The 16774-nt window shown below is 49.5% G+C and overlaps 1 protein-coding gene across 1 annotated transcript; it reads right to left on the bottom strand.

Annotated features, from left to right (window-relative positions):
• Positions 1–324: 324 nt before the first annotated feature.
• PGPEP1 (pyroglutamyl-peptidase I) lies at positions 325–16394 on the bottom strand. Its single transcript, XM_005531644.3, has 5 exons — positions 16311–16394; positions 13568–13620; positions 8335–8451; positions 7351–7583; positions 325–6199 (listed from the first exon to the last, which is right to left on the bottom strand). The coding sequence occupies exons 1-5, from the start codon at positions 16342–16344 to the stop codon at positions 6007–6009; spliced, it is 630 nt and encodes a 209-aa protein (XP_005531701.1). The 5' UTR covers positions 16345–16394; the 3' UTR covers positions 325–6006.
• Between the last annotated feature and the right edge of the window lie 380 nt (positions 16395–16774).

Genomic DNA, 16774 nt, shown 5'->3' with positions numbered 1-16774 from the left:
CCAATTCCCGGATCAAGTGGAGCTGTGGGGCTGCAGGACCCTCCCCGTGTCCCGGATCCAGGCGGGGATGTGGCACCAGGCTGTGCCCGGGGTGACACCGAGGCTGGATGGCAGCACCATCTGGTGGCACCAGCCCTCCCAGCCAGCCCAGTTCGCTCCCAGTCAGGACCAGCGGCAGCAGAGGCAGGGAGAGAGAAGCCTCAAAGCTGCCAGCACAGATTTTTATCCCTGGAGGGGGTCAAGGTGGATGGGAACACGATTCAGGGTGCACAGGAGGGAACAGGTTTGTCCCAACCTTTAAAACCAACAAGGGCGACAGGAGGCTCAGAGTTAAACTCTTTTATTTCCTTTGAAACAGGGGTTTAAATCCTCAAGTTACAAAGTCCAGTCTGGCAGTACAAGCTGGGAGCGCGTCGCTGGTCCCTGACCCCACAGCACATCGGGATTGTTGGGATTTACAAGGCACTGCAAGAACACACGGAGACAACAGAAGCCCTGACGGGTTGGGATCGGTGCTCCAAGAGTCCTGACGAGCACGAGGTGACGCCTGAGATGCCCACACAGACACCGGTGGCTCCGCAAGGGACGCACGGAGGGCTGGAAAAGGCTCTGGACAAACACCTCGCTCCAAGAGGAGACGGAAAAACCCTCAGGAATTGGGGCCAAGCCAACCAAAAGTGAGGATGGAACAGCAAAATTCTGTTTGCTCCCTCCGGCGGGTCCGTGTGTGTGTGTGTGGGCAAAGCTGGGCAACTCAGTGCAGCCTCTGAGGAGCACCCACGGATAATAATGGGGATTCCCATGGATTCAGGGGTTTCCAGCCCAATTTTTGCACCCACACAAATCCATCCCCAGCACCCCCATTCTGCTTCCCAAACGTGAGCCCAGCACAGGACAAGGCACTCCCTGATCATCGAAGTAAACATTTGTGATTTAAGAGGCTGGTGCAATCGAAAAGCTGAAGGTGGATTTTGAAGTACCACGGAGTTTTCCCTAAGGGCAGTGATAGTTTCATTTCCCATCTTTAATTCCTGTTGGTGGGGAGGCATTTCCTTCCCTACTTTGTCTGAAAATGAGCAGAAGCAGGTCCCAGCTTTCAACGAATACCTCGAAGAATTAACAACTCCCTCAGCTCTGGAGCTTTGGCAGAATATCCCTTTCAGCACATAAGACACTCATCAGACAGGAATATGAGGGGTTTTTTTATGAAAAAGTGCACTTTTTACGGCAAAAAAAAATTAGGGGTTCTGGTGCAAAAATAACAAATCCATCTAGATCGAGATGAGTATTTATGGTATCAGCAAGGGGGGGTTTTCTCCAAGTCAATAAATTTAGAAAGAGCCTTTGCAACTCTGAAATTCCTATGGTTAAAATAAAATTAAATCATTAAAATATTATTGGATGAAGTATTAAAATAAAAGGAGGTAAGAGGGAGGAAGTTACCTTGGGAAAGGATCTGTACAAATTCATTGCTGAGAAATTCATCTGCGCTGTGGGGTGAAATCTGGAAATCAGAATGATGAAAAGCCCCACAGAAAACACTTTTTATGCCTAAAGATCTTGATTTTCAATCAGATTTCAGACACCACCACTCCTTCCTGCAGCAGCTCCGTGTCTGAGCCTTGGCTGGGGTGAGAAATCCAGGAGAAATCCAGAAGATTCAGGAGTCACAAGGAATTAAACCACAACCCCCCCACAGCCAGACATTCATTGCTGCTGCAGCTCCTGTGGGAGTAGGGATTCACCAAATTCCCTCCTTTCCAGGGTTTTCCCATTTTTGGTTTGAAGAAGCTCCTCCTCCTCCTCCTGCAATTCCTAAAAAATTCCTTAAAAAAATCCGCCCACCAGGGCAAGGAGTCAGAGAATCCCAGGATGGGTTTGGGTTGGAAGGGACCTTAAAGATCCCCCAGTTCCAACTCAACTCAAGATTATTCGAGCCTCAGAAGAAACTTCAGTGGATTTTTAACTTTTTTTTTAAGACCTTTCCTTACCAAAACCAACAGCCCTGGGAGCCTGTGCTGTCTGAGCAGGCCTGGAATCTCCCAGGTTTTTATTCCAGGAATATTCCCCTTTGCCAGCTGCTGAGGCACTGGAAAGTTCAATATTGCCTGTTTGGGACACAGGGGGGGGTTGGATGCTACATCTACACCTGGCCCCAGGTGAGTTCAGACACAAAACACCTTTTCCTACGGGATTTTCCACAGCACAAATCCCACGGAGGTGACAATTCACACATCCCTGCCTCAAGGGATGTTTTGCTGCCGTGGGCATCGCCATCCCCACGGCTCCAAGGAAGCACGGGATCCCGAATTCATCCCAGAGCAGAGCAACTTTGTAGGTTTATTTTTGTGGTGTCTCAAACCCTGCAGGTTTGAGGTTCCTCCTGGGATAACTCAGCGGTTCCTGGCCGCAGCCTCACGTCACAACCACGCTCCACAACCTCAAACCCTCTTCCTGACCTTTCCATCCCTTCCCACCTCTCCCACCGCTCGGAGGTCGGGGAATGCTCCAAGGTTAAGGTGAACTGCTCTGCAGGAGCTGCCAGACTCCCGTGTTCTCTCCCAAAAACTGCCCCCCACCCCAAAAATTCCAAACCCCTCGGGTTGGGAGGATCAAATCCCACAGGAATCCTCCCAGGCTCCTTTTTCCTGGGGTTTTAAAGCAGATTCCCAAGTTTCATTCACCTCCCGACAGCAGCGTCACCAAACTGAGACATTCCTGAGTCTCTGGAGCTCCTCAAAATCCCTCTGCAGCACTTCAGGGCTGGAACAATGAAACTGTCATCCCAAACACTCCCCAACACGTGGGCCAGACCCTGCTCCAGGCAGATAAATGACATCAGACCCAATCCAGCAGAACCTCCCTAATCCTCTCTTCCACACCAAAAATCCTCAGCCCTGTTTCCCCCCCCTCACCTTTATCCCCAGAGACAATTCTGCAGTCACAGCACCCTAAAATTCCATATTTTTTCCTGGTTTTTTTTACATTTTTCCCACATTACAGGCACGGGAATGAACATTCCACCTGAACTTCCTATGCTTTTACTCACTAGCACAAAGGTTTTGGGGTTGGCAACAGGTCTCTCCCAGTCAGTGCAAATTAGCAAATTCTATTAATTGATGATGTGGAAAGCAAATAGGATTTAGCAAAAACATCAGCTTTTTGAAGCTCTGCATCAGTTTGATGTCCTATTCCCAAAGAAAATAGGGATCTGAAGGAAAAGCTTTGTGAATTGAACAACAACAACAACAAAAAGCTTAAAAAACTCCCCCAACCCCAGAGTATTTAATTTAGGTCATATTAAATAAAATTAGTTCAATGCCATTTTTCCCCAAGTTGGGCTACAGGAAAATTCTCTACCACCAAGACACCTTTTATAAACACAACCTCAGGCTAATTTCCCAAAAACCCCCGCAAAAGAAAGAATATAAAATAAATTATGTTTCCTAAGGAGCTGATCACGTGGAGCTTCCCAAAAACAGATCGGGAGGAAAAGCACAGCTCGAAGCAAGTATGCTCCAAAAAAAAAATGGGATTTTTAATGCTGACACACCCAAGGCCAAGCACTGCAGTCCTCAAACTCCAGCAGGCACGGAGCTGGCTCCGGATTTTCCCCTGGAACAGCAGAGAGCACCCAGGGAAAGGAATATTTTTAGGTTCTGAACAGGATATAACTCCCCAGGCTGAAGAAACCCGCGTGGGAAGAGGCTCTGCCCACGGAACTGCTGCTGTCTGTGCTCCCTGCTGATGGATCCTGAGCCACCAGCCACATCCAGGGGGATCTCCAGAGGGTGCAGAGACAGGGATGGACAGGGAATTTCTCACCTGGAGACGCTGATTCCTCATGGAGCCCACCCTGCTCCTGCTCCCACCCCTCTGCGGGTCCCTCCTCCCGCCCCTGCTGGGATTCCACACTTGGAATTTTGGTGTGGCCTCACCAATCTGTTGATTTTCCACCTCCATTTCATCCATTTCATCCACAGCTAGGCTACAGGTGAATTCCTGGGAATTACTCCATCACCAAACCCCCGTGGGATATTCCTCTTCCCCAAGTTCAGCAGCTACGAAACACCCAGGACGAAAAAACTTCTCACCAACAAAGGAATAATCCTACAGGGATAAGGAGCTCAACTAATCACAAAAAAAAAAAAACCCACCAAATCCAAAAACCAAACAAAAAAACTGTGTCAAAGCACGAAGATTTCAACAAAATATTAAATAGAATAAATTACTAATCAGGAAATCTGACAAGTGCTACCTCAGATTCGATGGGAACCACAATATCTCACTTGAGGGCAAATTCCTCTGAGCAGGAAGGACTGGATAGTGAACAGAGAAGGAAATTCCTTGGGTCTATCCAAAAAAAATCCTCCTGCTCAGGTGCCCCCAGCAGAGCCCTTGCAGCTGCAAAGTCTTTGTCCCATCTCAAGGAGTGGTTTTGTCCTGTCACCAGATTTCTCCTGGCAAGCTCAGGGCAGCTCTCACTGAGAGTTACTATAGCAGAGCCAGTCAGCACCAGGGAAAATTCAAATCACGGGGGTTTAAAACCTTTAAAATGTTGGTTTTTTTATATATTTGTATCTATTTGTGAAAGCATCTGTTCAAATCACAGATTTCTTCACTCAAATGGCCTCTCCACGAGGCCTCAGCTCCCACTTTTCTGTCTGTTCCTGCTCCCGCTTCAGCTGGGTTTTCGCTGGAATCTCAAAAATTTGGCAGCAAACCTCCACACACGACCAGCACCACCCACCTGCCGAGATCCTGCATGTACCCTTCCCCAAAATAATTCCTGGGAAAGTTCCCACAAGCAGCACCACTTTTGCACCCTCCCATTGGGAGGGGGGGACACCAAGAAAGAGCCCGGAATCCTCACTCCAAGCAAAATTCCTTAAATTTCAAATCGTTGCCTCTTTTGGTTCCCAGGCAGTGGGATTGGGTTGAAAATCTGACATTTTGATTTTTGCAGGGTGTCTTTCCCATCTGCATTTTTAGGCCTCCACTCAATCAAAGGTGGAATTGGGATCTCAGTTAAACATGATTCTCCTAAACTGGAAGAAGAGGGAAAATTTGCAGCTAAGGAAGTTTTAAATTTAAAAACTCAACCTTCATCTTAAAAACAGCATCGAGCACCAAGGGCACAGCACAAAGATCTCCCGTGGGGCCTCAGCAGAGCTTTTTACCCACCACTGATTGGTTTTAGACACACTTGAACCGAGGTGTTTGGTACAGGAGGTCCATGATTTGAGGGAGGGAGGTGGCCAAGAAAGAGGCAGGAAAGATCTGGAAAGATTCAGGAGTCAGGCTCCAAAAAAAAAAATAAAAAATAAAAAATCCAGCTGGATTTGGGTTCCAAAAGAAACCCCAAACACCTTCTACTGCAGCTACAGAGACCCTATGGATATTTGGAGGATGTGGAGTGAGGAATCAGTGCCTAAAATCATTTTCCATTCCAGCAAAGCGATTTCAGGCTCCTCACCAAGCTCTGCTTTCCAGGACAATCCCACACCATCCAGTTGTCCTTCCGAATCATCACCTTGAATTTGGGTCAGGAGAGGGGGAAAACAAACCCAAAACCAAGTGAAAGCAAACCTTTCAAGTCAGGAATTAGCCATGAGAGAACTGGGTGAGCAATTCCCTGCACCTGAAGGCTGAGTCCAAGTGAGGATCCATTCCCTGGAATCTCCCAGCACACATCCTTCAGGAATCTTCAGGAATGAAGAGCTGCAGGTGTTTTAGAGAAGAGATTCTGAATCCTTTGTTGCTCAGGCTGAAACTCACAGATTCAACAACAAAAAAAAAATGTTAATTTCTAGAAGCAGAGTTTGTGGAATTCTCTTTTTTTTTTTTGAAGTCTCCAATTCTGTGTCCGGAACCATTTTTTGTTGTTGGATTTTTTTTTTTTTTTTCCTTTTTTTCTTTTTCTCTTTTATTTCTTTTCCCCCCACAATACTTTGGCAGCAGGGAAAATTTTTGGAAGTGCAATACTAGGAGAGCTCCTGGCCAGGCTCAGTGTTCATGTTGACAATTGATTTTGTCTTCAGAATGCTCCAAAACATCCAGCATTTCCTCTATGATGGCCTGCAGGGCCCGGCCCAGCTGTTCTGCAGAATAAGGTTTTCCCAGAGGAGGCACGTGGACAAACGCCGACCTCCCACGGCTCTGGTACAAGGAGGTGTAGTAGGTGAAGTCACAGAGGTACCTGGAACACAAAACCAGAGATTATTCAATTCAGATAAAAAAAATAAAAGGGATAAAACCAAATAAAACGAGCTGTAGGTTCCCATCGTTCGGCACCGCGGCGGCATCCTGGGGGTTAGGGGAGTAACGTGGAAGGTAAGGCGGGAATTGTGAGTCTGGGATTGTTTTAATGAAATTTAGGATAAAAAAATGTGGAGATTTCTCTTTGTTTTTTCCCCCCCTGAGCACTGAAAAGCAGGTGGTATGGGCAGCCCTGAGAAGTGAAAGGCGTGGGAGGCTTCAGACAGCCGTGAATGTGGCACTTGGGGACACGTGGTGGCCTTGGTTGGACCCGATGATCTGAGAGGGCTTTTCCAACTTCAGTGGTTCCATGGAAAGCGTGGGGGGTTGTAGGGGCCTCAGGAGCCGAAGGGAACAGGAGTGACACAGACACAGGAGGTTGTGGCTCTCCCTGGATCCCTGGAAGTGGCCAAGGACAGCCTGGATGGGGTTTGGAGCAGCCTGGGATAGCGAGAGGTCCCTGCCCCTGGCAGGGCTGGGGTGGGATGGGATTTAAGGTTCTTCCAACCCAAACCAGTCTGTGATTCCCTGATTCCATCAACAGGGGGACAAGATGGTGTTCAGCAGGCTTGCAGGGCCTGAGGGGCTCCAGGAGAGCTGGACTGGGACTGGGGACAAGGCCTGGAGGGACAGGACACAGGGAATGGCTCCAGTGCCAGAGGCCAGCGCCAGGTGGGACAGTGGGAAGGAAGGAATTGTGCCCTGGGAGGGTTCAAAGCCAGGCTGGAGGAGAGAAGCTCCAGGGACACCTTGGAGCTGCTTCCAGAGCCTAAAAGGGCTCCAGGAGAGCTGGAGAAGGATTTGGGACAAGGGCTGGAATTCCAGGACACAGGGAATGGCTCCAAACCGGGAAAGGGGAAGCTGGGTGGGATATTGGGAAGGAATTCCTGGCTGTGAGGGTGGAGAGGGGCTGGGACAGAATTCCCACAGCAGCTGCTGGAAGTATCCCAGTACACCGACAGTCCACCCCTGGATCTATCCAAGAACTTCAGTGCTTGGAGCAACCTGGGTTAACAACTACAAAAGCCTTAAGGTGCTTCCCAAGCCATTCCAGCATTCCCTGACCCCACATCCCCAGGGGTCACCCCTCACCTGCCAGCATCCTTGGAGATGGTGACGGTGACGTCCAGCCCCAGCGCCGAGACCCTCCTGCACACGGCGTCCATGTCGATGATGGAGTCGATGCACTCGGGGCCCCCCTCCACGCAGCACTGCGAGCCCGGGCAGAAGCGACAGTTGTCCAGCCCTTTGTAGCCCACGTTGTGGCCACACTTCTCCAGGGTGACGGTGGTGGCCATGCCCGACACGCCCACGTGAACCACCAGCTGCCAGGGAACCAGGGATGGGGTTGGATTGTGGAAAATCCTGGTGGGATCCTTCCAGCTCGGGGTATCTCTGATATCCCTGCCTGCCCTGACGCTCCGTTCCCTTCTCCAAACTCCCAGCCCAGCTCTCCTGGAGTCACTTTAGGGACTGGAAGCCTGGTGACATCTCAACCCTGTCACCGTGCTCGTGAAATCACCGACTCTTGTGGGTTTAGGTTCTGCATGTGGCACTCGGTCCAAGGCTGGACTCGATGATCTTGGATCACTTTCCAGCCTAAATGATTTTGCGATGTGATTTTAAGGTTCTCCCCACCCCAAACCACTCTGGGAGTGCAGGGTTCCATCCCCAGTGAAGCACGGAGATGTTACAGGTGAGTATCAGAGGAACGAGGCAGTTTTATCATGGGCACAATTCTTCTCATTTCACCCCCTCCTGACCTAAATTGTGATTTAATCAGGGTGAAAAAGGAGCGTTGGCACCTTCACAGCTGCTGGAGGAGCCCAGGTGGCACAGACAAACCACGAGCTGTCTAGACAGCCCTCTGCAGTGGCCCCTTCACACCCCCTGCTCCTGGGAACTGGAGCACTGTAAAATCCTACAAATTCACATGTTCTCACCACTAAAGAGGAAAAGATCCAGCCAGGGACTTCCAGGCTGAGGGAATACATTAAAAAGGAGACTTCACATGGTGCCCACTGCAGATTCCAACCCTTTGCTGGGTGGTTTTTTCTCCTGCCTTTACTCACTCACTTGGGGACTGTGCTTCTTCCACAAGGCAGGGATGAGTCTCTGCACGGTCTGGTACTCGACAGGGACCTCGTAGACGTGCAGATCCACGTCATCCCGCAGCCCCAGCTTCTCCAGCTCCTAAAAACACCAGCACAGCAAAACCAAGATGGTCAGAAACGAGATGAGCAGAGGATTTACTCCTGGGAGGTTTAATGGCAGAGTGAGGGACTAATACCAGTTTACACCAGGTTGTATAACCTCGTAAACAGCACCTGGAGTGAGTTTACAGCAACCACTGTGAAAAAACAAACAACAAACCCATAATGGGAACAACAAAGGCATCTCTCCACCTGTGTGAAGAGTTTCACCCACAGAACCGTTTGTCTGGCTCTGGTGTGTGTGTAACAAAGAAATCAACATTTAACTGACAATAGTTATCAGCAACACCCACGCTCCCAAGGAAATCTTGGCTCTGTTATTTATAGAGGGAGAGAGTCACAATCCCTACTTCTTTCAAGGAGTGACAATGTAGAGAAGGTGGGACTGGAAGGATTTTATCCATCATCCAGGGCTGCTGGCCTGGAGAGTAATTTCACATTTATTTCCAGATAAAGAGCTCTCAGGGCTGGGTGACAGCGCTGGTGATTCAACTAAGCCAGTAAATTATTTCTCCCTCTCTAACATGAAAACACCCCAAATATCCTGGCAATAAATGGAGCCAACTTCCTTCAAACCTTTTGAAACACAAAGTGGCAGTTAAATAACTTGCAAAGACTTTAAAACCAGAGGAAAGGGTGGGGTTTCTTTTACTCCCCAGTATTTCTGGCTCTGTTTGATCCCAAAACTGGGAGTTTCCCCTACACACAGGTTTCTCCCTTGCTCTCTCCAGTCCCACCAGTAAGGCTCCAGTTGGAGCTTTGTTCCTTTGGTACCTCTCAGAGCCATCAACCCCAAACTTCTCAGAACTCAAGGTCTGGAGCCTCTGGGAAAAAAAATGGGTTCTTAAACAAAACCATCAAACTTTGGAGCCAGGTAACACCTGGAAGCATTTTTCCACTGGGAGAAGAGACCTTGGCCATCATGTTTAAGGGAATCCTGTATCATCTAACCTGGATCAAGCTTTCTTCTTGTCACAAATTGCCCAAAATAGCTGTGGATCTGAGGTAGGAACAGGTAAAAGCCATCAAAGGACAAAGGACATTTCAAAATACTCCTGAATTTATCTTTATTCCAGGTTTGGATTCAGTGACCAGAGCCACGAGCTGCTCTTTGAAGCAATTCTCAGGCTTTATTTTCCGCCTTGCAAGCTTCAGGCCAAGGAGTGCAGATCAGCTGTTTTCACTCTCCAACCTTGTATTTCCCCAGGTTAAAAATTAAAAATTAAAGACACTTGAAAAGAAAAGACAAGTTGAGGTTTGAGGCCTCCCCCGTTTAAACGTGAGCAGCGTCTTGCTATCGTTTTTCTGTGTTTTTATCAGCATGAGTGGTTTCCCACTGAGGAACAAAACACCTTTCACACTTGTACAGCCAAACCACGGCGATGTAACAAGATTTAAGGTAACTAAAACACCCAGAAAGGCCAAAGTGATGCTTTCACAGAGCAGCAGATATGAGCAACGATGATAAATCACCGGCTCTGGCTCCCAGGGCAAGGCTGATATTAAAGCCTTGCTGTATTGATTAGTGTCTGGCACACTCAGACATTCATTACCAGAGATGGATGTTAAGGGATGGCTCATCACAGCTCCTCTGCACAAATCTGCCTCCAAAACCTCCCCTGCTTTACCTGGAGCCCCAGCAAAGTGAAGGGGTTTACAAATGACACGATTCCAGCACCAGTCAGCCTCTTTAGGAAGAGAATAAACACTCTTTAGGACTGTTAATACTAACGAGTGATGCTGCTGAAGGTGAAGGATGACGAAGGAAACAGCTCCTAGGGATGGATTTGATGGTGGGAAGTTTTGCTGGATGAAAAGAGAACCCTCCCCACCTCCTCCAGACACTTAAAACCTTAACTTTACCAAGCCACAACTTTCCTTTTAACCAAGCCCAGCACTCCATGATGAAGATGTTTGTAACCTTCCTCCCCCCTCCCTGAACAACTTCTCCCCCCCAGCCCTGTCCACCTGACAAACAGAGCACACTGAACATGTGTGACCGATTCCCTGACCCCTCCACAATGCTGCTCTTTGTCAGCCTCTAATATCCTTATCAGGTCTGTCTAGACACCCTGACAGCAATTGTCCTTCCTAATGTCAGAATGCACTCTGACCTTTCTCCTCCTCCTCCTCCTCCTCAGGCACTCTGGGGGGGATGAAGGAGCCCAGCAGCTTCACAGTCCGCAGGTCACACCTGTGCCCACACCTAACTCACAGCAGGGAGGGCAGAAAATTCACTGAGAAAAGCTCATTTTAGTCATTTCTTCTTGGAAGTTCCTCCCCAGCAAAAGTTGTAGAAGTGGAAGAAAAAAAAATAATAATAAAAAAAACCTGAAGTGAAACGCTAAAGTGATGAAAACTCAAAGCAGCAAACCCAAATTAACACGGAGTGGTTTTGCTGTAAGGCTTAAAATAAAGCAGAAAGAAGAATTTTCTTCCCACTGGTTTTATAGGAAAGTTCTCCCCTGTGAGTAAAAACCCAAATATTTAATCAGGGGTTTTTTTTTTTGGGTGAAATTTTGAAACTTTTCATTTTGGCAGCATTATTAGATTGCTGCTGCCGCTATTTAAGGTACCCATGTGTAAAAATCAGTCAGCTTGCAAAACCAGACAGAAATTCACTGCACTTCCAGGGAAAACTCACACCGTGTCCGTGTTCTGTGGGAGAAGCCAAATAAAACCAGGGAAGGGAAAAGAAAAAAAGAAGCGAATTTTATCCTCAGGATGCAGCACAATAAAAGATGCAATAAACCAGAACTAGCTCAGCCCTAGAGCTAGGAAGGATTTACAAAGATTGTTTAATTGATTTTTCTTCTATTAAAATGCAGATCACACCGTCTGGGATTCGGGAACTCAGACACGCCTTTGTGTCCACTCCGCTCCATGAAGTCCCCGTCTGAAACTTGCACAATGCCCACCTCGCCCAGGCTCAAAGACATGCTGTTCCTTTTTGTCTGGGCCTCTCGGGGCTGAGACAGGGGAAGGAAAGGCAAATCCTCCCCGCTGCCTCCGAGCTGATGTTTTCAGTCACAATAATCCGCTGGCCATGGAACGGGACGCGGAGCCTCCAACGCGGCTCCGGTTTGTACTCAAAACACCCCAGTTCTGGGTTTTATCCACTCAAGACACCCCAATTCTCGGTTTTACCCACTCAATACACCCCAAGTCTGAGTTTTACCCACTCAAAACACCCCAAGTCTGGGTTTTATCCACTCCAAACACCCCAATTCTGGGTTTTACCCACTCAAAACACCCCAGTTCTGGGTTTTATCCACTCAAAACACCCCAAGTCTGAGTTTTACCCACTCAAAACACCCCAAGTCTGAGTTTTACCCACTCAAAACACCCCAAGTCTGGGTTTTATCCACTCAAAACACCCCAAGTCAGGGTTTTATCCACTCAAAACACCCCAAGTCTGAGTTTTACCCACTCAAAACACCCCAAGTCTGAGTTTTACCCACTCAAAACACCCCAAGTCTGAGTTTTACCCACTCAAAACACCCCAAGTCTGAGTTTTACCCACTCAATACACCCCAATTCTGGGTTTTATCCACTCAAAACACCCCAAGTCTATGTTTCACCCACTCAAAACACCCCAATTCTGGGTTTTATCCACTCAAAACACCCCAATTCTGAGTTTTACCCACTCAAAACATCCCCAAGCCCCTAAAAATGGATTTTAAATGGAAGGGGGTGACTTCATCCATCAGCCACACAGCTGAGCAGCCACCAGTGCCTCGAGCTGCTTTTATTTAGGTTTGTTGTTTTTTTCTTTAAGCAACATCACAACACCCACCACTTCTTCTGCTCTAAAAGCAGCCTTTTGTCTGTCTCCTCCAAAATAAAAGCAGTTATTTACAATAGCTGACACTACAGGAGCAGGAACAAACCAAATCAGCGAGCCTCACTTCTGATTTCTAGGAATGCCCTGTATTTTATCCCCCATCCACAACCTGCAAATTGACCCAAACTTAAATATATTCATTCCCAAAAAAAGCTCTTGGAGGCCAAGGTTTTGTCTTCTCCTACCAGCCAACACATTAAGCAGCTGGACATTAGTTGGCTGTAATTGATTAGAGTTTGTGATTCAATTTAAAAGCATTTGAAAGGAGATATTAATCTCAGAGCTCTGAAGGGGAGAGAGACGTGGTGGGGAGAAAAATAGATTTAATTCCCTGAGCAACTGTACTAAAAGGTACCATGGAATTCCCAGTAGCTTTGCCACAAGCCCCATCCAGAAGTGACAAAGAAGGAAGAAGTGGAATAATGTAGCAGCACCATCCCTGTAAAAAGTGGTTTTAGAGAGAAAAAAAAATCCTTAATTCCATCTAAAAGAGTTTAATTCCTTCTTCTTGCCTCATTTGTGGGATGTCAGCCTCACACAGATGAATTCCTGGGCACAGGGTGGGGTTTTTGGGGTATGCATGGCCAGGAGTTGGACTGGATGATTCCCATCCAGGATATTCCAGGATTTTAGGAATGTGCCCAGGCAGATACAGAGCTACAAGCGCCATCAACTTGATTTGTGTGAGCAGGGAGAAGCTGCAGGAAGATATTTCCCCAGAAACTCTCCTGTCCCAACAGCCAAGCACAGAAAGGGTGATCCAGGGGGGGAAAAGAGGCAGCTCTGCCTCGGAATCAGATTCCTGACACTCAGACAACTCCACAAAACCACCAGCTGGAAGTCTCCTCTCAGGGATGAGGCTCGGTTTAAAGGTGAACCAACTGGCCCAGCTTCAAGTCAGAACTGAGAGAAAAACATCCAGATTCCTCTGGGTTGGTCAGTTGGTTTGTTTGTTTTGAATTCTCCAGGGCAGAGGAAGATTCCGAGCTCCCTGCCCCATTTAAAATCATCCAAAGCTGGGAATTCCTTACTTGCCTCAGCTACATTAACTCAATCTCATTAAACTCCACCAGCTAAGGGATTGTTTCCTGAGCAGGGAATCAAACATTATCCAGCTGACCATCTGGATATCTGCAGTGAGCTCCATTAATAAACTGGGAAGAAGTTGTGAGTGAAAAGAAGAGATGAAACCCCAAATTTGGAGGGATCTGTCCTCTATTTTGACTTCCTAAGAGGAAAATTCAGGGGTTACCTGAACTGCAATCCAGCTGGCGTTCACAGCGTGTTCTCCAAACGGCCCAAACCCTGCAAGAGAAGAAAAATTCACAGATTTCACTCAGTTTGAACTTGCAAAGAGGTTTGGGCTTTCCTGGTTTAGTTCTGAAAAAAAAAAGAACCCCACTTCTACCACGAAATCCTTATTTCTTTACATCTGAGTATCAAACAAGACACCTGCACTAAAATATTTCAACTGCAGCCTTGTACAGTGAAGGAAAACTGTAACTTGCTTGAAAAGAAACTTGTTTTTTTCCTGGGGGGAAGAATTTTCCTTCCTGCCCAGGTTAGAAAAACTTGTTATTACCAGCTAACTTGCCCAATGTCACAGAATTAGAATCATGATTGGATTTTCTATTCCTGATTGCTTCAGCCCACAGCAGATGCTTCCACAAGCCTGCCTCAAATGTTCCTTTTCCGCTCAGGGTCTTCTCCAAGATCTTCGTTAGCATTAATTACACCTCACAAGGAAATAAACAGAGCTGTTGACAACCCACCTACACCACAGCAAAGGCTACTAAGGCTTTATCAAAAATACTTCCTTCAGCACCTCTAAATTCCTAATGAATAACTTTGGAGTTAACTGGTAATCCATAACATCTTTTTTTTTTTCCTGAGCAAGCACACAAAGGTTGGGCAATTTATCTGGGCGTAACGTCGATATGCTTTAATTTAAAATGTCAGTGTTGCCCTCCGAGCCTCGTGCAATTAGGAGACATAAATTCTGCCCAGCCCCTGAAAGGATCCGAGAGGGACCACAAATATCAGATGACACCTTAATGGAAATGTTGGATTTGCCCTCCCCAGCCAGGCTGAGGTGATGCTGCACAGGAGGAATTTCCCAAGCGTGGGCTCGTCCACACCCCGTGGATCTCAACCCGGCGTCGCCGGCTCACCAAAATAAATATTCCCACAAAAATCAAAAATGTTGGGGGTGTTTTCCTGTGAGCAGAACTGCAGGGGTGTGAGACAAACTATGACAGGGGAACGAGGCAAATTAATGCCTTCCCAGCTGTTTCTGCAAGTCCCACACGGCTCTCTGGAAGCAAACACTGAGACCTGCTAAGTTTAATTCCTAAGCAAAGCGTGATAATCCTATAAAAAATATGAAATCCATATTTTAACAACTCAGCCGCGGAAAGGCTGGAATTCTACAGGTGCCCAGGCACAGGGCACGATTCCCTCGCTTCAAATCCCAAGGCAAACTGGCACAAACACAGCTGGGGTTATCGCTGCCCTGACTCATCTCATCTCGTGTTATCCCTTCCTGGGAACATAAGGAACTTTGTGGGCAGCATCCGACCCCACGGAGCACGGCACATCCACCACGGGGCCCTCCAAGGCTCATTAGCAGTAAACCAGCTGCAGGGATCGTGATGGGATTATCTCCTTAACGAGTTCTAAAAAAGAAATTGTGCACAAATAACGCTTATCCTCGGCCAGCACGGGCTCGGAACCCACTGGGAACACGACACCATCCCCAGTTTTGAACGGAATTCAGCGTGACATCGATGACATTATCAAACAGGGGCAGAGCTGACAAGGCAACCGCTGCCTTTTGCAACCAGACTTTCCTGGGGGAAAAAAAAAAAAAGGGAAAAAAAAGAGCGTGGAGGAGCCTTGCGAGCAGCAGAACGTCTCCTGACGCAAGTTTTCTGTTTAGTCACCGCCGCTCCACGCTGGATTTGGGGTTGGGAAAGGCAGGATTTGCCACCTGCTCCTTGGCTCCCCACAACTGTTCCCTGGAAAAGGCACTTTTGCCTGCGATTACGGCTGCTCCAGCGCAGCCCCTGCTATTCAAACGGCCTCAACTTCAGCTGCTGGGGGGAGACCTGAATAGTTTCGGCGAGTTCCCCATTTGTCACAGGGCTGCCTCACCCACAAATCACCCCGAGCAGCCTTTGTACCCCGGGAAGAGCCTGACAACGCCGGGGCCTCTCGCTGCCTCCGCTCATTCTTCCCCGAGGCGCCTCGGGGGTGCTTTGGGGAGCGGCTCCCGCACCTTGGCGGCTCAGGGTGGGGTGGTCAGCGGGCAATTCCCCCCTCCCTCAGCCCCAAATTGGTTTTCCAATCCTCGGGAGGCTCGGTTCCCTTCTCTCGGCGGATCGCAGACCTTCGGGATGGGGTGATGGATGGGGAAATGGGGTCCGAGCGGCCGCTGTTAGGAAAGCCCCTCACCGCTGTACGCCCCCAGCTCTGACACCCCTGACCCACAGCGGTCCAGCCCCAAAGCCCCCCATCCATCACCCCACACAGGGGACAGCCCATTCCCTCAGTCACCCTCCGATGGGACAGCAGAGCCCTCCTCTCACCTCAGGGAAGGGGTCCCCCACTTATCCCCCCACCATTGCAAGGAAGGGGTCCCTCACTGCGCCCTCCAAGCCCTGTGGTGACCCCAAAATTACCCGTCTCCCCCGGATTCCTCATCACAGGGAAAGGCGACCCTCCAAGCTCCCCATCACCTCGGGGAGGGGTCTCACACCTACCCCCGGCCCCCTGAGCTCAGGAAAAGGGTCCCCAAACCTGCTCTCCCCAGCAAGCTCCTCAGGACAGAGCGGGGCTCTCCCCGCTGCACCCCCAGACCCCTTCACCCCTCAGATCCACCCTTCCCTCCAAGCCCCCCCTCACCTCGGGGAAGGGATCCCTCAGACCGCCCCTCCGATCTCCCCTCAGGGAAAGGCTCCCTCATCTCCCCCATCTCCCCTCTCAGCGCCCCGTACCCGTCACCACCACCGCCCGCCGCGGCTTCTCCATCGCGGCTCCGTCCCGTCCGTCCCGTCCCGTCCGTCCCGTCCCGTCCCGTCCGTCCCGCCCCCGCCGCCGCCCCGCACTGAGCGCGGCCCCGCCCCGCGCCGCCCGCCCCGCCCCGCGCCGCCCGGGCCCGCCGCTTCCGCCGCCGCGGCGGAAGTCCCGCAGCGGGACGGCCTGGAGCCCCTTTACCCGTTACCGATCACCGGGACTCTCTGCGCGCCGCTCAGCCCGGGGGGGGCTCCCGCTCGCCCGCCTCAGCGCGGGACTCGGGGGGGGTTGGTTAAACAAAACGCTCACCTTGAGCCTCACGGGGGTTCCCTGCCGGGCTGTGGGGGAGCACGGAGCGGGTTCGCGGTACCGGGAGGTCCGGAGCGCGGCTCGTCCCGTCCCGGTGCGTCCCGTTGCGGGCGGTGCCGCCGCAACGGCCCGGACC

This window comes from Pseudopodoces humilis, chromosome 28 (assembly GCF_049639895.1).
Source record: "Pseudopodoces humilis isolate 2021_Gansu_Grassland_sample_001 chromosome 28, ASM4963989v1, whole genome shotgun sequence".
NCBI classification, from domain to species: domain Eukaryota; kingdom Metazoa; phylum Chordata; class Aves; order Passeriformes; family Paridae; genus Pseudopodoces; species Pseudopodoces humilis.
Note: the sequence above shows the minus strand (reverse complement) of the source record. Positions and strands in the feature narration are given on the sequence as shown.